Genomic DNA, 20,995 nt, shown 5'->3' with positions numbered 1-20,995 from the left:
AGTGTGGGTCTTCAGACTCCTGTACCTCCTCCCTGATGGTAGTAATGAGAAGAGGGCATGTCTGGATCGTGAGGGTCCTCAGTGATGGATGCTGCCCTGAGGCACCGTCTCTTGCTGATATCCTTGGCGTTGGGGAGGTTTGTCCCTGTGATGGATCTGGCTGAGTTTACAACCATCTGCAGTCTCTTGTGATCCTCGGCATTGGAGCAGTGACACAGCCAGTCAGAATGCTCTCCACCATACATCTGTAGAAATTTGCTAGTCTTTGGTGACACACCAAATCTCCTCAAACACCAAATGAATTCTTTGCGATGTTTTGGGCCCCATATCCAAGGAAGGGTGTGCTGTCCCTGGAGAGGGTCCAAAGGAAGTTCACCAGAATAGTTTAGTGTACATCAAACATTTGATGTCTCTGGACCTGTACTCGATGAAGTTCAGAAGGATGAGGGAAGGAGGAGATCTCATTGAAACCTCCCAGATACCTAAAGACCTGGACTGAATGTTGTTATCACCGGGAGAGTCCAAGATCCGAGGTCACAGCTTCAGAATGACGGGATGCCCTTTGGAATTGGGACAAGGAGGAATCACTTCTGCCAGTGGGTGGTGAATCTGTGAAATTCATTGTTCATATAGATCGATTCATTACCATAAGACAAAGGAACTGAATTAGGCCAATCAGCCCATCAAGTCTGCTCTGCCATTCCATGATGGCTGATTTATTATCCTTCTCAACCCCATTCTCCAGCCTTCTCCCCAGAAGCTTTGACACCCTTACTAATTGAGAACTTATCAACCTCAGCTGTCAATATATCCAGTGACTTAGCCTCCACAGCCATCAGTGGCAGTGAATTCCACAGATTCATCACCCTCTGGCTAAAGAAATCCCTCCTCGTCTCTGTTCTAAATAGACATCCTTGTATTCTGAGGCTGTTCTGTTGTTTTAGACACAACAGAGCAGGAGGGATTAAAAGAGGAGGGGTAACATTTCTAGTCAGTGAAAATGCCATGGCAGTGCTTAGTCGGGACAGACTAGATAATTTGTCTAGAGAGGCTTAATGGGAGGAACTGAGGAATAAGAGAGGTATGGCCACATTAATAGGGCTATATTATAGACCACCCAACAGTTCATAGGATTTAGAGGAACAAATTTGTAGAGCGATTACAGGCTGTTGCAAGAAACATAAGGTTGTTATAGTAGGTGATTTAAACTTTCCACATATTGACAGGGACTCCCATACTGCAAAAGGACTAGATGTGTTAGAGTTTGGCAAATGTGTTCAGGAAAGTTTCCTTCATCTGTACGTAGAAGTCCCAATGAGAGTGTGAGACAGGCAGGTGACAGAAGTTTGTGTGGGGAACACTTTGCATCCAGTGACCACAATGGCATTAGTTTCAAAGTAAATATGGAAAAGGATAGGTCTGCTTCACCAGTTGTGATTCTAAATTGGAAAAGGACCTATTTTGATTGTATCAGAATGGATCTGGCAAGTGTGGATTGTGACAGGTTGCTTTCTGGCAAAGGTGTACTTGGTGAGTGGGAGGCCTTCAAAAGTGAAATTTTGAGAGTACAAAGCTTTTATGTGCCTGTCAGAATACAAGGTAAAGATAAAAGATTTAGGGAACCTTGGTTTTCAAGAGATATTGAGGCCCAGTTTAAGAAAAACATGGAAGTACATAGCAAGTATAGGCAGGTAGGAACAGATGAGATATTAACGTCAGCAGCAAAAGGGTTACAAGGGACAAAATTGGTCCTCTGGAAGATCAGAATGGTAATCTATACATGGAGCCAAAGGAGGTGGGGGAAATCTTAAATGGATTTTTTGCATCCGTATTTACTTGGGAGAGGATGTAGAATCTATAGAAGTGAGGTGAAGCAGCAGTGAGGTCATGGGCCCTATACAGATCACAGAGGAGGAGGTGTTTGCTGTCTTGAGGCAAATCAGTGTGGGTAAATCTGACAAGGCGTTCCCTCAGAGCCTGCGGGAGGCAAGTGCAGAAATCTCTGGGGCCCTTGCAGAGCCATTTAAATCATCCTTAGGAGGGGTACTGGAACATTGAGGATAGCCAACGTTGTTCCGTAGTTTTAAAAAGGCTCTAGACATAAACCAGGAAATGATGTGCTGGTGACCCTGACATCATTTGTGGGAAGGTTATTAGAAGGTATTCTAAGGCAGCGGTCCCCAACCACCGGGCCGCGAGGAAATGCTATGAGTCAGCTGCACCTTTCCTCATTCCCTGTCACACGCACTGTTGAACTTGAACGCACGCGAGGTCATTACGCACGTGAGGTCATTGCTCGCGCGTCATCTATGTCAGCGCGGGAAGGAGATCAACTCCTCGAGCTTGCAACTGACGGCGGGCTGAAAAGTATGTTTGACATAACATCTCTGCCGGCATTCTGGATCAAAGTCAAGGCTAAATATCCTGAGATAGCCACGAAAGCACTGAAAACGGTGCTTCCATTTCCAACATATCTCTGCAATGAATACAACGAAAACTAAATTGCGGAATAGACTGGACATAAGGAACGCCCTTCGAGTATCGCTGTCTCCCATCACCCCTCGATGGCACCGTCTTGTTGCAGGGAAACAAGCCCAGGGCTCCCACTAATTCAGCAATAATGGTGTATTGCAATGATTTTATATGTAATACGGGGAAAAAATGTGCTGTGTGTTTAATTTCCAAACTTTACTTAAAATGTTATGGTGTTATTGATTTATAAGTGACTTATCACAATATTCATGAGGAAAATATGCGCTGTGTTTAATATTAAATTCGTTAGATAATCTGTTTTAGAAACGAAATTGACTGTATTAGCCACTAATCACCGATATTGCGGTCGTGATGAACCCCCTCCCCCCCCGCCAAACAGAATCGCCAAAAAACGGTTTATAGAAAAAATGGGCACGAACACGCACGCGCAAGTCACGCATGTGCGCACAGGTGTCCGCGCAAGGCTTCATGGTCATGGTAGTCTTTCTCGAGGTAAACACAACGTATTTGACTGCTACTCTTGGCAACCCTGCCCCCCCCCCCCCGGTCGGCCGGTCCGAAGAATATTGTCAATATTAAACCGGTACGCGGTACAAAAAATGTTGGGGACCCCTGTTCTAAGGGACTGGATATATAAGTATTTGGATAGACATAGACTGATTAGGGACAGTCAGCATGGCAGCTTGTGTCCAACCAGTCCTATCGAGTTTTTGAGGGTTAACAGGAAAGTTGATGAAGGCAAGGCAGTGGATTTTGTCTACATGGACTTTAACAAGGCATTTGACAAGGTCCTGCATGGGAGATTGGTGAAGAGTGAGGTAGTAAATTGGCATTAGATATTGCTTTGTGTGAGAAGCCAGAGAGTGGTTGTAGATGGTTGCCTCTGACTGGAGGCCTGTGACTAGTGGAGTGTTTGTCATCTATTTCAATGATCTGGATGATAATGTGGATCAGCAAATTTGCGGATGACACCAAAATTGGGGGCGTAGTGGACAGTGAGGAAGACTATCATGGCTTGCAGCAGATCTGAACCAGCTGAAAAATGGCAGATGGAATTTAATACATACAGGTGTGAGGTGTTGCATTTTGGGAAGATAAACCAAAGTAGGTCTTGCACAGTAAATAGTAGGACACTGAGGTGTGCAGTAGAACAAAAGGATCTCGGAAAACAGGTCCACAATTAATTGAAAGTGGTGTCACAGGTAGATCGGGCTGTAAAGGAAGCTTTTGGCCCATTGGCCTTCATAAATCAAAGTATTGAGTAGAGAAGTTGGAATGTTATGCATAAGACTTTGGTGAGGCCTAATTTGAATCTTCTGTGTAGTTTTGGTCACCTACCTACAGGAAAGATGTAAAACAAAAAGGTTGAAAGAGTAAGAGAAAATTGACAAGGAGGACCTGAGTTAAAAGGAAAGATTGAATAGGTAGGACTTTATTCCTTGGAAGATAGAAGATTGAGGGAAGATTTGATAGAGGTATATAAAATTATGAAGGGTATAGATAGGGAAAATGCAAGCAGGCTTTTTCCACTGAGGTTGAGTGAGTCAGCAACTAGAGATCGTGGGTTAAGGGTGAAAGGTGAAAAGTTGAAGGGGAACAGGAGGGGAAACTTCCTCACCCAGAAGGTCGTGAGTGTGGAACAAGCTGCCAATGCAAGTGGTGTATTCGAGCTTGATTTCAATGTTTGAGAGACGTTTGGATAGGTACACATATAGCCCTCCATACCCTTACCATCCATGTACCTATCCAATGGGAGTAGGCAGTTTAAATGGTTTGGTACTGACTAGATGGACTGAAGGGCCTGTTTCTGTGCTGTACTTTTCTATGACTATCATAACAAGGTACATTGTGAGGCCAAAAGTCCCATCGTATTGTACAAGAGGGCCATTCAATAGTCTGATAACAGTGGGACAGAAACTGTCCTTGAGCCTGGTGGTGTGTGCTTTCAGGCTTTTGTATCTTCCGCTCAACGGGAGAGGGGGAGAGGGGAGAAGAGAGAATGTCGGTGTGGGTGGGGTCTTTGATGATTCTGGCTGTTTTACTGAGACAGTGAGAAGTGTAGACAGAGTCCATGGAGGGGAGGCTGGTTTCTGTGATGTGCTGAGCTGTGTCCATAACTCTCTGCAGTCTCTGGCACCCCCTTGTCTCCCTGCACTGCACCATCCCTGCTGCTGTTATGCTTTATTCTGTAATAATTTTACCTTGTTCTACCTCAATACACTGTATAATGATCTGATCTGTATGAACAGTATGCAAGATAGGTTTATCACTGTACCTCAGTACGTGTGACAACAAAAACCAATTCCAATTCCAGTTCCAAGCGTGCAAATGGGATTGGTGTAGGCAGATCCAACCTACGTGTTTAGGTGTCTGCCTGAATGCCGCTACAATGCAGTGAGGATGTCTGATTTCATCACCTCCTCTGGCAGCAACTTACAGATATTACTCACTCTCTGTCACAATGTTTCTATACTGAGGTAGTGATCAGGATTGTATGAGATGATTCAAGAACTGAATGGTTGAAGGGAAGTAGCTGTTCCTGAACCTGGTGGTGGGGACTTCAGGCTTCTGTACCTCCAGCCTGATGGGAGCTGTGAGAAGATGGGATGGCCCAGATGGTGGGGATATTTGGACACTGCCGCTTGAGGGAGTACCTCCTGTAGATACAACCAGTGGTGGGGAGGGATGTGCCTGTGATGTATTAGGCAGAGTCGACAATTCTCTGGAGCTTTTTGCGTTCCTGCACGTTCAAATTGCCGTCCCAAACTGTGATCTAACCAGTCAGGATAGTTTCAACAATACATCTGTTCTTCCCTCTGAAGATGTTCAGCACATGTGTAAGCTCTCCACTCTTCCATGTTTCAGGAACTGCTTGACCGCATCCGTTTTTTGGAGGAAAAACTTAGGAGAGAGACAGAGGTTCGGGTCAACATGGAGACCAATCTGGACCAACTAGGTACCTTCAGGGAATGTCCCATCACACACTCCCAGGGTCCAACACAAAGTGAATCTCCCTCCACACATCCCATCACACACTCCTGGGGTCAGACACAGAGTGAATCTTCCTCCATACTGTCCCATCACACACTCCGTGGTCAGACACAGAGTGAATCTTCCTCCATACTGTCCCATCACACACTCCGTGGTCAGACACAGAGCGAATCTCCCTCCGCATCACCCCATGACACACTCCCGGGGTCAGACAGAGAGTGAATCTCCCTCCACAAAATCCTATCACACACTCTCAGGGTCAGGCACAGAGTGAATCTCCCTCCACACTGTCCCATCACACACTCCCATCACACACTCCCAGGGTCAGGCACAGAGTGAATCTCCCTCCACACCGTCCCATCACACACTCCCGGGGTCAGACACAGAGTGAAGCTCCCTCCACACCGTCCCATCACACACTCCCGGGGTCAGACACGGAGTGAATCTCCCTCCACACCGTCCCATCACACACTCCCGGGGTCAGACACAGAGTGTATCTCCCTCCACACTGTCCCATCACACACTCCCAGGGTCAGACACAGAGTGAATCTCCCTCCACACTGTCCCATCACACACTCCCGGGGTCAGACACAGAATGAATCTCCCTCCACACTGTCCCATCACACACTCCCGGGGTCAGACACAGAGTGAATCTCCCTCCACACTTTCCCATCACACACTCCCGGGGTCAGACACAGAGTGAATCTCCCTCCACACTGTCCCATCACACACTCCCAGGGTGAGACACAGAGTGAATCTTCCTCCACACTGTCCCATCACACACTCCCAGCATCAGACAAAGATCCCTCCCATCATAGATGGGAGTGTCAGCGTTATGCTTGCAGCGTTTTGGAGTGGGAATGTGGGGCGCAGGTGTATTGTTTCACACCCCACTCTCTCCTACCCACAGATCCATCTGATACTCTCTTACCAAGAAGCATGGAGACAGATCCTCCAACGGCCAGCCAAACCTGGAGTGACATGGATTTGTTTGTGACTGAGCCTGATTCCAAGGGGTCACATATCCCAGAGGACGTATCCCTGGAACTGGTGAGTGTCTGTGGGACTCTGACTTACTGTGAGCAGAAGGGAGAGTGATTGAGGGAGTGCTGTGGGATGTGGGTGGTGGTGCCTGTGAGGAGGGCACACTGTGGAGGGGCAGTGGGAGCCACATTAGGGGCGGTGAGGTGAGAGCACTGTGCTGTGGAAGAGGCAGTGGCAGGGGAATGTCCACGTACCTGACCAAGTGCCTTTTAAATGTTATTAATGTACCTGCCTCAACCACTTCCTCTGGCAGTCCGTTCCATAAAGTTGCATCTCGGGTTCCTGTTAAGTCTCTTCCCTCTCACTTCCAACGTAGTTTACGATTCACTCCTATTCAGAATCGGGTTTATGATCACTGATACAAGATGTGAAATTTGTTGTTTTGCAGCTGCAGTGCAAAGATATAAAGATATGTGATAAATTGTAAAATAGATAAATAGAGCAGAAGAAAAAAATACTGACGAAGTGTTCATGGGTACAAGAACTGGTCAGAAATGATGGTGGAGGGGAAAAGCTGTTGTTAAAATGTTTTGTGAGAGTCTTCAGGCTCCTGTACCTCCTCCCTGATAGTAGTTATGAGAAGAGGGCATGTCCGGATGTTGGGGAGGGTTGTGCCTGTGATGGAGCATTCTAGCCAGATGCATCATGCTTAGTACGACAACTGCAAGAAACTGCAGAGAGTTGTGGACACAGCTCAGCACATCACAGAAACCAGCCTCCCCTCCATGGAATCTGTCTACACTTCTCACTGTCTCAGTAAAGTAGCCAGAATAATCAAAGACCCCACCCACCCCAGACATTGTCTCTTCTCCCCCTCCCATCGGGCAGAAGATACAAAAGCCTGAAAGCACGATCCACCAGGCTCAAGGACAGATTCTATCCTGCTGTTATCAGACTATTATCAGGTCTTGAATTGTTTAATAAGATAGACTGCCTAACTGGAGCATTCTAATGTAAACTCAGCCAGCTCCATCACAGGCACAAACCTCCTCACCATTGAGGACATCTTCATGAGGTCGTGCCTCAAGAAGGTAGCACCGATCATTAAATCCACACCATCCGGGTCATGCCCTCTTCTCATTGCTACCATCAGGGAAGAGGTACAGGAGCTCGAAGACTCACACTCAGTGATTCAGAGATGCTTAGTCCCCTCTGCCATCTGGTTTTTAGATGGTCCATGAACCCTTGAACATTGTGTCACTATTTTGCAAACACAAGGGATTCTGCAGATGCTGGAAATCCTGATGAAGGGTCTTGGCCTGAACCATCGACTGTTGATTTCCTTCTACATATGCTGCCTGACCTGCTGAGTTCCTCCAGCACTGTGTCGCTCTCTTTTTGTGCTTTCTTAATATGTATTTCATGTTGTAACCTATGTATTTATTTATGTCTTTCACTGCACTGCTGCCACAAAACAACATGTCAGTGATAATAGACCTGATTCTGATTCTGACAGTCTACCTCATCATGATCTTGCAGCTTATTGTCTGCCCGCACTGCATTTTCTCCGTAAATATAACACTTCATTCTGCATTTTGTTATTGTTTTACCTTGTTCTACCTCGCTGCACTGTGTAATGATCTGATTTGTATGAACAATGTACAAGAGGAGCTTTTCACTGTACCAATAATAAACGAATGCTAATACTTATAAATCTTTCCCGACCTGTCTTAAAAACCTATTGACCTTGGATGAAGATGTCCCTTCCTGTTTAAGTGCCGCCTGAACCAGTGAGTATCTCCAGTGTTTTCACAAAGCATGGGAATTTAGTCCATTGATCCCTGCTAGGCCCCATGCATGTTATGCCATCAGTTTGCTTTCCTCCTTATTTTCCTATATCACACCCCTGAAACTCAATTTATTGTTTGTCTCACATTCCCATTTGCTAACCTGCCCCTCACCAGCCCCTTTCAGATTTTACCACATACCAACAATCGAGGAGCAATGTGGGAGGTCAAACAATAGGTGGATTTATGGTGAGACAATAGGGAACGTTGTGGAGCAGGGAGGCTCAGGGCCCAAGTACCAGGTTCCTGATAGCGGCATTACAGGAAGACAAGGTGGTAAAGAAGCCATTTGGCACGCTGGTCTTCATCGGTCAGGGCTCTGAGTACAGGAGTTAGGAGGTTATGTTACAGCTGTACAAGATGTTGGTGAGACCACACATGAAGTATTGTGTTCAGTTCTGGTCGCTCAGCTTTTGGAAGCATTGGATTGAGGATGGGATGATCACAATTTTTTCCCCAGGGCTGGGGAATCAAGAACTGGAGGGGACTTGGAATATTGTGTTTAGTGGAAAGAGCACAGAAGAGATTGACAAGGATGTTGGTGGGACTCGGGAGGCTGAGCTGGGGATTGAGCAGATTGGGACGCCTTCCATTCATGTTTTAGAGACTGAGGGGGCGACCTTATAGAGGAGTATAAAACCATGAGGAGCACAGACAGGGTGAATGTGGACAGTCCCTTCCCTCCATGGTTGGGGTTGAGGGCACAGATTAAAGGTGAGAGAGGAGAGATTTAATTGGAACTTAAGGGGGTAACTTTTTCAGAGGCTGGTCCATATGTGGAATGAGCTGTCAGAAGTAGCACATTAATGACTTTTAAAAGACACAGATGGGTGCATGGTTACAAGTGATAGGGGCCAAACACAGGCAAATGGAACTAAATTAGATGGGAATATTGGTCAGCATGGACCAGTTGGACCGAAGGGTCTGTTTTGTGCCCTGTAGCTCTATATCTCTAATTAACACCCTGGGGAAACTAGGCATGGTCACAGGGAGAATGCTCAAACTCCACACAAGCATATGGACATGCACACAGATAGTGAAGAGCATGAATGACCCTTTCCTCGAGAAAATGACCCTCTTCTTCTCCTTCTCTCTCATCAAGAGCAGGAGCTTAGAGATTTTCACTCTGAGGCAGCAGAGAGTGATTCGCATTTTAAACAGGCTTCAGGGAGAGCAGGTCGACGATGGGTGAATTAGTCAACTGTGTCTGCTTGCAGCTCTCCAAACCCCAGAGGCTTCCTGAGACGATGAAGCATTTTATGTGCCACCATTTAGTACAGGAAGGTGCCCCAGAGTGGGAAACAAGAGACATAAATTCAGCTGCCCCTGGCCAAGGAGATAAGGGCAAAAATGAGCTGTTCACCTCAACCCAACACAACCAGGGTGGAAGTGTGAAGAAGAACTGCTGACTCCCAGCTTGAGAGGGAGAGGGGGTGGAGGGGGAAAGGGAGAATAAGTGATGGTCAGAGAGAGAAATGGCAAAACGGAGGGAAGAAACGGAGTGGGAGAGGGGATAAAGAGAAGGTGAGGGGGAAAGAGGTGGACAAAGGGAGAGATTGGAGAGAGAAAAAAGGTCAGAGAGAGGAAAAAGGTGTGTGTGTCTGTGCAAGTATAAGAGAAAGAAATGGAGACAGAGAGATGAGGAAGAAAGGTGGACAAAGGGAGAGATTGGAGAGAGAGAAAGGAATTGAAAGAATTAGAGAGGGGGAAAAGGTATGTGGGTCTGTATGTAGGGAATAAAACGGGAGCACAGAGAGAGAGAAAGATACTGAAATATTGAAATGGAGAAGAGGGAGGACGGATAGAAAGAGAAAGGCTGATAAGAAGCAGACAGAGAGAGAGAAATGGAAAGACAAATACGAGGATGAGGAGGAGATCTGGAGAGAAAACAATGACAGAAACAAAGAGGGAGAGAGACAGGCATGCAGAAATAGTTAGACAGACAGAAATAGGTAGAGAAAATGATGTTACTCCAGCATTTTGTGTATTGCTTTGTATTCCCAGCATCTGCAGAAGCTCTTGTGCTATAGATTCTGCCTGACCTGCTGAATTCCTCCAGCATTTTGTGTGTGGTCTGAAATGGACCATCCCTCATTTGTTAAATGGCAGTCCCTAGTTCCAGATTGTCCCCCCAGGAGTACGCATGCCCTCCCCAACAATCGCACTCTGTGAAGAGTCCTGGGGGTCTCAGTCTAAGCCCCCTCTGCTCTCCATAAACCCCAGGGTATACAAGCCCAGCCTGTTCGACCTCTCCTCATGAGACAACGCACCCCCTCACTGAGCTGCCACCAATGTATCAATGTCCTTCCCTGAATGAAGGCACAGACACTGTCCACACAATCCCTGGTATTGTCCCAGCAACTGACCCATTCCAGGGGCCGGTCTCATAAACCTTCTCCGAACTTCACGTTGCGTTGAGTCAAAGAGTTACCCAGCCCAGAAACAGGCCCTTCGGTCCAACTGCTCTGGGTTGGCCAGCAAGCTGCTACTATCTGCCCACATTTGGTCCGTAGTCCCCAACGCCCTTCCTATCCGTGTACTTATCAAGATGGTTTTTAAATATTGCTAATATGCCTGCCTCAACCACTATTTCTGGCAACTCAGTCCAAATGTGCATCACCCTCTGCATGAAGAAGCTGCCCCTGATATTCCTTTGCCCTTGAGGAGATTGATACAATTCCGGATATGGTGTCTCTAACCCACACACTCAAGGGATGGGTCCAGTAATTCTTCTTCGAACTGTTCCCAGTGCATCCACATCCTTCCTTCAAAGAGGAGACCGACCCTATCCTCCTATCCTCATCATCTTAAGTGTGGTCCTACCAACATCTCCCCCCCCCCCATTCTGTGTCCAATTCCCCTCCTCCTTGCAATAACTGATAACCTTTCCCGACGACTCGTTTTACCTGCATACTGGCCCTTTGTGAGTCACCCAGCAGGGCATGCAGAGCCCTCTGTTTCTCCATAGTCTCTCATGTTTTACTTGTCCTGCCAGAATGGCAGGTACTGGGGGGAGGGAGAAGAGAGAAAGAATGGGAGGAGGAGAGTGTGGGGGAGAGAGGAGGAAAGTGTGTGTGTGAGAGAGAGCTATAAAGAGATAAAGATGAGAAAGAGAGAGTGGGGAAAGGAGAAGAAGAGGAGAAAGTGTGGGTGAGAATGGAAAATGGGAGGGTGGGAGAAAGATGAGGGTGAGGGATAGAAAGAGGTATGAGAATGGGGAAAAGAGAGTGGGAGGGAGAGTCAGGGAAATTGGAGAGAGAATGAGATAGGGAGGGAAGAGGATGAGTAGGGGAAAGGGAGAATAAGTGATGTATGGAGAGAGGGAAGGAAGAAACAGAGGGAGTGAGAGAGGGGATAAAGAGAAGAAGTGAGGGGGAAGAATTTCTTTAGCCAGAGAGTGGTGAATCTGTGGAACTTATTGCCGCAGGCAACTGTGGAACCCTAATCATTGGTTATATTTAAAGAAGAGGTTGATTCTCGATTAGTAAAGGCATCAAAAGTTATAATGAAATTGTGGAGCAGATTTGATGGGCCAAATGACCTATATCTTATGGTCTTGTCCCTCTGTTGTTTCTGCAGTATCTCGTGTTTTAACTCATGTGCTTCTGGTTTTCCTACCAGAATGGACAGCACTGAGAGAGGGAGAAGGGAAAAAGAGCAGGAAGAGAGAGGAGGGGGAATGTGAGGGAGAGAAAGCGATGAGGGTGGGAGAGAGGCAAAGAGAGTGGAAAAAAGGGAGAGGAGAAATGGGGTGGGAAAATTGAGGGCAAGGAGAGTGAAAGAGGTGAGTATGGGAGAGAGGCTGGGGAAGGTGAGGGGGAACGAGGAGGGTACAGACAGTGTAAAAGAGAGGTGACACAACTCTCTGAACTTTACCATTGGCTTGAACAAGGATAGAAGCAGACGGTATGGGAAAGTATTTAATTAGGGGAAGGGGAATTATGATGCTAATAAGCAGGAATTTACTTACTGACCATTATGCCTTTGGTGTTTAGGACAGCAATGAAGGTCCTCCATCTCTGACTATGTTCAGAGCTTCCTTCATCATGTCAGCAGCTTCCTGTCAGTTTTCACTACTGTCAGTCATGCAAGTCCCAGGTGGAGACTCAGGACTACCATCGCACCCAGATGTAGAAGAATTATTCATTGCTGTTTTGTAGTAGTTTTGTTTTATTTGTCAGTCTTGGTAACCCTGAGCTGAGCCTCTGAACCTGGAGAATCAGTGGAACACTGACCTCTCTCCTTTGACCAAGGGCCAAAGCATAAAGCCTTGAGCCCAGCCAATATAGCTGTCTAGGTCATTGAGGCACGCAAGCCTTCAAACTATGGCAAGATTGTGTTCCTCTTGGAGGGGGCAGAAATTCCGGAGCATAAATTGGGAAGAGATGGACTCGGGGAAATGCAGAACAGAAAAGTGGAGTTGGTTTAAGGAGCATATGTATGAGGTTCTGGATAGATTTGTCCCATTGAAGCAGGGAAAGGATCATGGTTGACAAGAGATGTGGAACATCTAGTCGAGAGGACAGGACCTAAGTGGATTTGGGAGAGTTAAGAGAAGGCTTGAGAAGACCTTGGCAAGTAGAATTAAGGAAAAACCCCAAGGTGTTCTACACATATGAGAAGAATGAGAGAATAATTTGAGTGAGGATAGGACCGACCAGGGACAGAACAGGAGACGTGCCTGGAGTTGAAGAACATTGGTCCTTAATAAATACTTCGTTTCAATATTTGTTAGTGCTGGAACTTTTGGAAAAAAAACATTAGGATAGATAATTCCCAGGGGCCAGACAAGATATATCCTAGGTTACTACAGGAAGTGATGGAAGAGATTGCTGCAACTTTGGTGATGATCTTTGCGTCCTCACCAGCCACAGGAGTAGTGCCAAAAGATTGGAGGGTGGCAAATGTTATTCTTTTGCTCAAGAAAGGTAATAGGGATAATCCTGGGAAATATAGACCAGTGAGTGTTACGTCAGTGGTGGGAAAATTATTCCAGAAGGTTCTTAGAGACAGGATTTATGAGCAGGTGAAGAAGCATAGTCTGATTGGGATTAGTCAGCATGCTTCTGTGAGGGGCAGATCATGCTTCATGAGCCTAATTAAACTCTTGAGTGTGTGACAAAGCATGTTGATGAAGGGAGAGCAGTGTGTGTGGATTTTAGTGAGGCGTTTGAAAGGTTCCCCATGGTAGGATCATTCAGAAAGTCAGGTAAGGGATCCAGGGAAACTTGACATTGAGGATTCAGAATTGGCTTGTCCATAGAAGGCAGAGGGTAGTAGTAGATGGAGTGTATTCTGTCTGGAGGTTGGTGACCAGTGGTACTCCACAGGGACCCCTACTCTTTGTAATTTTTATAAATGGCTTGGATGAGGATGTGGAATGTCACAATGAAATATTGACAGGATACAGAATTGGGCTGAGAAGTGGCAGATGAAGTTGAACATGGAAAAGTGTGAAGAGATTCACTTTGGAAGGTCGAAATTGAAGGCAGAATACAGAGGGGATGTCAGAGGAAGGAATTTTACATAGAATATTAGTTGCATGAAACACACTACCTGGGGTGATGGTAGAGGCAGATATATTAGGAACATTTTTAAAACTTTTAGATTGGCACATGGATGATAAAAAAATGGAGGGCAATGAATTCCACAGATTCACCACCCTCTGGCTAAAGAAATACCTCCTCATCTCTGTTCTAAAGGGACGAGCTTATGGTCTGAGGCTGTGCCCTCTGGTCCTAGACTCTTTCACCATTGGAAACATCTTCTCCACATCCACTCTATCTTGGCTTTTCAATATTTGGTATGCTTCAATTGGGTTCTCCCTCATTTTTCAGAACTCCAGGGAATACAGGCCTAGAGCCATCAAATGCTTCTCATACATTGCCCTTACAGTAGCACAGTTCTGGACCCACCTCTATGTCCCTCACCTTTTTACATGGCCATCTCCACACCACCCAGGTCTCAACCCAAAACAACTGTGCATTTCTTTCCATAGATGCTGCTTGATCCATTGGTTCTGTAGGGAGAATAGCTCTCTCACGCCCCCTGTCTCTCTCGCCCCCTCCCTCACTCGCCCCCCTTCTCTCTGTCATGCCCCCTCTCTGTCACGCCCCCCTCGCCCCCCCTCTCACCCTTCTCTCTTTCATGCCCCCCTCCCCCTCCCCCTCCCCCTCCCCCTCCCCCTCCCACTCCCTCCCCCCCTCCCCCCCTCCCCCCCTCCCCCCCCCCCCCCCCTCCCCCCCTCCCCCCCTCCCCCCCCCCTCCCCCCCTCCCCCCCCCTCCCCCCCCTCCCCCCCCCTCCCCCCCTCCCCCCCCCTCCCCCCCCTCCCCCCCCCTCCCCACCCCCTTTGTCACCTCTCTACATTTCAGTATAGCTCCTGCAGGTAATCAGTTGTCTCTGAGAGACTCTCTTTCCTCCCCCAAGGGGCTGGACAACTGTTTCCCCACCTCCCCCAACTCCCAACGCCTTCCCACTAATCATTGTGGCAGGCAGCAGTTTCCATCCTGGGGCTGCGAGCAGTCGGCTGATTTACGGTTCAGGCAGCTCGTTAGGGCTGTGGAATCTGCCGTGTTTTACGAGCATGTTTGGTATGTACGGCACGAGCTGTGAGATGTTGCTCTCATCTCAATCTCTGTAATGGCAGTCAAGCAGGTTAATGGAGTGGAACACAGCTGGGCACGTAGCCGAGGGGGGGGGGGGCAGTGGATAGAGGGAAAGGTACTCAGAGCAACTCACCTCACCAGCATGCAAACACCACTGCGGCCACAGGGACAGGCTTGTCTGGGTGAACAATTGTCCCTTATCTCACCATCCGTACACCAGCACAGCTGTGCATGCCTGTATGTGTGGGTGTGTGAGGAAGAGAGTCTGTGCACGCCCCCCCTCCGTCCAAAGCACACTAACCCCTCCACCTCCTCTCTCAAACCGCTCTGCCACTGTCCCCAGCCCCTCCCCCCACAACCCACCTCCTGTCAGCTGCCCACACCTTCATGAATTTCCAATTTTGCATAAGCCCAGATGTTTTTGAAAGAGAAAGCTATTAGCTGAACCCCTGTTTCTCTTCAGGATCAAGTGGAAAGACAAGACCCAGAGGAAAGTGCAACCTCCAGCCAAGCGATGACAGCAGAAGCAATGGAAACAACAACTGAGACAGATATAAGGTATGTCACACAGTCACACTACAACATCGTGTCAGACACAGAGTGAATCTCCCTCCACACTGTCCCATCACACACTCCCAGGGTCACACACAGAGTGAATCTCTCTCCACACTGTTCCATCACACACTCCCAGGGTCAGACACAGAGTGAATCTCCCTCTACACTGTCCCATCACACACTCCTGGGGTCACACACACAGTGAAGCTCCCTCCACACCATCACATCACACACTCCCTGGGTCAGACACAGAGAGTGAAGCTCCCTCCAGACCGTCCCATCACACACTCCCAGGGTCAGACACAGAGTGAACCTTCATCCACACTTCCGGGGTCAGACACAGAGTGAATCTCCCTCCACGCCATCCCATCACACACTCCCAGGGTCACACACAGAGTGAATCTCTCTCCACACTGTTCCATCACACACTCCCAGGGTCAGACACAGAGTGAATCTCCCTCTACACTGTCCCATCACACACTCCTGGGGTCACACACACAGTGAAGCTCCCTCCACACCATCACATCACACACTCCCTGGGTCAGACACAGAGAGTGAAGCTCCCTCCAGACCGTCCCATCACACACTCCCAGGGTCAGACACAGAGTGAACCTTCATCCACACTTCCGGGGTCAGACACAGAGTGAATCTCCCTCCACGCCATCCCATCACACACTCTGTCTCTGACACCAGGAGTGAAGCTCCCTCCACACCATCCCATCACACACTCCCAGGGTCAGACAGAGTGAATCTCTCTCCACATCGTCCCATCACACATTCCTGGGGTCAAACACAGAGTGAAGCTCCGTTAAAACTGTCCCATCGCACACTCCGAGGATCAGACACAGAGTGAGGATCCCTCCACGCTCTCCCATCGCACAGTCCCGGGGTCAGACACAGAGTGAAGTTCCCTCCAAACCATCCCATCACACACTCCCAGGGTCAGACCCAGAGTGATGCTCCCTCCACACCATCCCATCACAGTCGCAAGGTCTGACACAGAATAAATCTCCCTCCACACCGTCCCATCACACACTCCCAGGGTCAGACACAGAGTGAACCTCCCTCCACACCATCCCATCACACAATCCGGGGGTCAGATACAGAGTGAAGCACTCTCCACACCGTCCTATCACACACTCCCAGGGTCAGAAACAGAGTGAAACTCACTCCACACTGTCCCATCACACACTACCGGGGTCAGACACAGAGTGAATCTCCCTCCACACTGTCCCATCACACACTCCCAGGGTCAGACACAGAGTGAACCTCCCTCCACACCATCCCATCACACAATCCGGGGGTCAGATACAGAGTGAAGCACTCTCCACACCGTCCTATCACACACTCCCAGGGTCAGAAACAGAGTGAAACTCACTCCACACTGTCCCATCACACACTACCGGGGTCAGACACAGAGTGAATCTCCCTCCACACTGTCCCATCACACACTCCCAGGGTCAAACAGAGTGAATCTCTCTCCACACCGTTCCATCATGCGCATCTGGGGTCAAAAACGCAGTGAAGCTTCCTCTACACTATCCCATCACACAATCCTGGGATCATACACACACTGAATCTCCCTCCACACCATCCCATCACACATTCCCGGGGTCAAACACCGAGTGAAGCTCCCTCCACACTGTCCCATCACACACTCCCGGGGTCAGACACAGAGTGAATCTCCCTCCACACTGTCCCATCACACACTCCCAGGGTCAGACACAGATTGAATCTCCCTCCACACTGTCCCATCACACACTCCCAGGGTCAGACACAGAGTGAATCTCCCTCCACACCGTCCCATCACACACTCCCAGTGTCAGACACAGAGTGAATCTCCCTCCACACTGTCCCATCACACACTCCCAGGGTCAGACACAGAGTGAATCTCCCTCCACACCGTCCCATCACACACTCCCAGGGTCAGACACAGAGTGAATCTCCCTCCACACTGTCCCATCACACACTCCCAGGGTCAGACACAGAGTGAAGCTCCCTCCACACTGTCCCATTTTGAGAATGTGAGATGAGAAGTTGAGCAGAAACGGGAAGTTTAGGGTGGGAGTATGAAAAATAGTGGGAGTGACAGAGGGAGAGAATTAAGGAACAGCCAATAAATAAATTGGGGGAAGGGAAAGACTCACAAAACAGAGAGTGAGAGAAGTTCAAATTGAGCAAATGCAGGGAATGGAGGAATATGGACAATGTTTAGGCTGAATAGAATCATTTTGTTAACTGTTTAATTCGTGATTTAATTAGTTTGGCACTACATAGTGAGCTGAAGGACCTGTTCCTCTTCTGCATTATTCTGTGCTCTATGAAAGATGTTACCTGGTCAATGTTTGAGGATAAGAGTGGGAGAAGGAGTAAGGGCCAAGAGAAATTATCAGTTTTTCTGGAAGGATAAGGACAGGAGTGGGGGAGATCGAGGAGGGAGTGAGAGAGGCAGAGGTAGAGTGAGAAAGGTCAGGAGATATGTCGAGAGAGTCAAACAGGTACAGAGAGAGAGAGAAAGAGACATTATCTGAAAGTGGGATGTCGGGGAGAGGGGTGTGGGAGAAAGAGATCGGGGATGGAATGAAAGATAGGACGCTCGAGGTGGATAGAGAAAGGGAGTGTGAGATACTTGGTGGAAGAATGTGTCAGCAAGAGTGAAAGGTATAATGTATGTGGGAGAGACAGGGAGATAGAGGGATACAGACAGAGGGACAGGTAGACAGAGACACACATTGAAAAAGAGAGACCAGGAAAATGAGAGAGAGAGATGGAGATAGTGAGAGAGGCACAGATACAGAGAGCAAAAGAGAGATAGAGATGGAGAGAGCGACACTGGAAGAAGGGGCGAGAAAGCGTGACAGAAAGATACAGAGGGACACCGACACATACAGAAGGGAGAGGGGATTGAGAGGAGGAAGACTGGGAGAAGAGGAGAGAGAATGATACAGGGTGACAGATAGAGAGAGATGGGGGGATATAAAGGGACAGAGGGAGCCTGGGAGAATGGGAAGGTGACAGGTGTAGAGAGATTCAAATGGGCAGAGAGAGACTGGCAGATGGATACAGAAAAATGAAAGTGGGGAAGGAGAGATTGACAAAGAGTGAGGGAATGTGGAGCACTCAGAGACTGAATACAGAGCAGAGAAAAATGCAGTGCACGTCCGTGTAGCTAAGAGCATTGAGAAGATATACAGCTTCAGTCAGAATTCTCCAGATGCAATTTACAGGGCCATTAGACATTGCCTTTCTGGCAGTCATTTGCGAATAAAATGTGATTGAAATGCAGTTCGATAATAAAACGGGTCTTGGGTGTGTCATCTGCGATTGTGCTGCTTGTATCTCTGTCTCACCCTCCCTCCCCTCAATCAGCCCCACCACCTCCCACCCTCCTCTTCTCCAGTAAATATTCACCTGTTGCTCTCCTTTCCCACCTTCCCTCCACCTCTTCCACCCTCCCCTTTTTTTCACAAGCTTGCAAATTTTGTATGGCATTTCTCTGGCCTATTATTTTTTTAATTATTCATTCATCCTCCCCCCTCCTCCCCCCCAATCTCTCACTCCCACAGCATCTTTTTCCTGCAAAACTCAGTCCATGTTCCTCTGGGTCTTTACATCCCCCCCTGTCTCCATCACCTTCTGTCCTTCTCACTCTGTTTCTTTCTCTCCCCTTCACCATTATCTCCTCTCCCCTTCACCATTATCTCCTCTCCACACAGACTTTGTCTCTGATCTCTCTCCCACTCTCTTTCGCTTTCCATCTTCTCCCACTCACCCCATCTCCAGCATCCCTCTGATCTCCTACTGACTCTCTCCCTTCCTTTCATTCCCCCTCTCTCCTATCTCTACCATCTCTCCCCACTCCCCTCTCTACCTCGCTCTCCCCTTCCTCATGCATTCTTTCCTCCTTAACTCTATCCTCATCACCCCACGTCCACCCTCAGCTCGTCCCCTCATCTCGCCATTCGTCTCCTCCCCATATCCCCTGTTCCCCTAGTCTCTTGCTCCGTCTGATATACTCACTCTTTCTTTCTTGCCCATCCCCTCCCCCCCACACTGCTCAGAAGTGCCGAGACAACCATTACGAAAGTGGACTTGATGAATGCGCTGGATATTCCAACCAGAGATGGCAATTATGTGTGCCCGATCTGTACTCAGCAATTCTCAATGATGTACAAGAAGGAGTTGATGATTCAACACATAGACAGTCACTTCTTCGTCGGTGCATCAGACCCCTTTGTCTTTCAGTGATGTGGCTGTGACTCACCCAAACTGTACCCTCTCCCCCTGCTCTTCTATCCCTCCCCTCCCCCACCTCTCTCCCTCCACTTCCCTCTTCACCCATTCCCCCCGACTTTGCTACCCACTCTCATCACCTCCCACTTTCTCCCACTCTCCCCTCTCTCACTGCTTCTCTCTACCCCCCACCCTTCCATCTCTCCCTTTCCACATCTTCCCCTCCCATCTTTCTCCCCACTCTTTCTCTTCTATCTCTCTCCTAAGGTGAGTTATGTCACTGGGACTGACCTCCAGTAATTGGATCTATTATTGGGGGCTCTATTGGGAAGAGTGAAGGCTCCAAATTCCCCCAGAAACTACCCTGTAAACTTCAGTCTAATTGATAACTTCAGAAATGAAACACACACAGGTTATCCCAAGAACCTCCCCCACTACCACTGAACCGTTCTGCCCCTTTCCCCTAGAACCTCGGGGAGGAAGGCCATCGAGGAAAAACTTAGCCCTCAGATGCCTTTTAAACCCCCTCCCTCTCACTTCAATACTACCATCTGTGGTTAAATAAAGATTTTGACTGACACCCCTGCTGTGAGAAAGAAAAGATTCTGATCACAATACATTCTGCAGATGGTGGAAATCTTGAGCAACACACACAAAATGCTGGAGGAGCTCAGCAGGTCGGGCGGCATCTATGGAGGGGAATAAAGTCGACATTTCAAGCCAAAACTCTTCATCAGGGACTGGAAAGGAGGGGAGCAGAAGCCAGAATAGGAAGGTGGGGGGATGGGGAGGGGGAGGAGTACAAGCATGCAGGTAATAGGTGAGACCAGGTAAAGGGGAAGATGGATGTGTGGACTGTTTTGTCAAGCACCTTCGCTCTGCCACAAAACAAGATCTCTCAGTGGCTCCCTATTTCCATACTGATCTGAGACCAAACTTCCTCCTCCTCCTCCTTCTTCAGTCCTTTACCTCTTCCACTTATCCCCTCCCAGCTTCTCACATCATCCCCCCCCTTCACCCACCCACGTTCCCCCTCACCCATCAGCTGCCAGCTTGTACTCCTTACCCTCCCCACATTCTAGCTTCTGCCCCCTTCCTTTCCAGGCCTAATGAAAGGTCCAGACCTAAAACGTCAACCCTATCTGTGCCCCTCATAATCTTATAAACCTCTATCAGGTCTCTCCTCAGCCTCGTTCACTCCAGGGAAAACAGTCCCAGCCTGTCCAGTGCCTCCCTATAACTAAAATTCTCCAAACCAGACATGGTTTTGGTGCGTATGTTTGAGA

At 48.2% G+C, this 20,995-nt stretch overlaps 1 protein-coding gene across 2 annotated transcripts in view; it reads left to right on the top strand.

The window, feature by feature from the left end:
* Positions 1-20,475, top strand: part of LOC140191656 (calcium-binding and coiled-coil domain-containing protein 1-A-like) — a 108,477-nt gene extending 88,002 nt beyond the window's left edge. The window contains exons 14-17 of one of the 2 annotated variants that reach the window (XM_072249256.1): positions 5,359-5,449; positions 6,395-6,534; positions 15,385-15,479; positions 19,541-20,475. In XM_072249256.1, the coding sequence (XP_072105357.1) occupies positions 5,359-5,449; positions 6,395-6,534; positions 15,385-15,479; positions 19,541-19,724 (510 nt within the window). In that variant the 3' untranslated portion in view covers positions 19,725-20,475. Of the gene's footprint in view, positions 1-5,358; positions 5,450-6,394; positions 6,535-15,384; positions 15,480-19,537 lie in introns of both variants that reach the window. The other variant, XM_072249255.1, reaches the window with a different exon arrangement.
* The last annotated feature ends 520 nt before the right edge of the window (positions 20,476-20,995 follow it).

The sequence above is a fragment of the Mobula birostris genome, chromosome X, assembly GCF_030028105.1.
Source record: "Mobula birostris isolate sMobBir1 chromosome X, sMobBir1.hap1, whole genome shotgun sequence".
Lineage (NCBI taxonomy): Eukaryota > Metazoa > Chordata > Chondrichthyes > Myliobatiformes > Myliobatidae > Mobula > Mobula birostris.
This window is presented reverse-complemented; position numbering and strand designations above follow the sequence as displayed.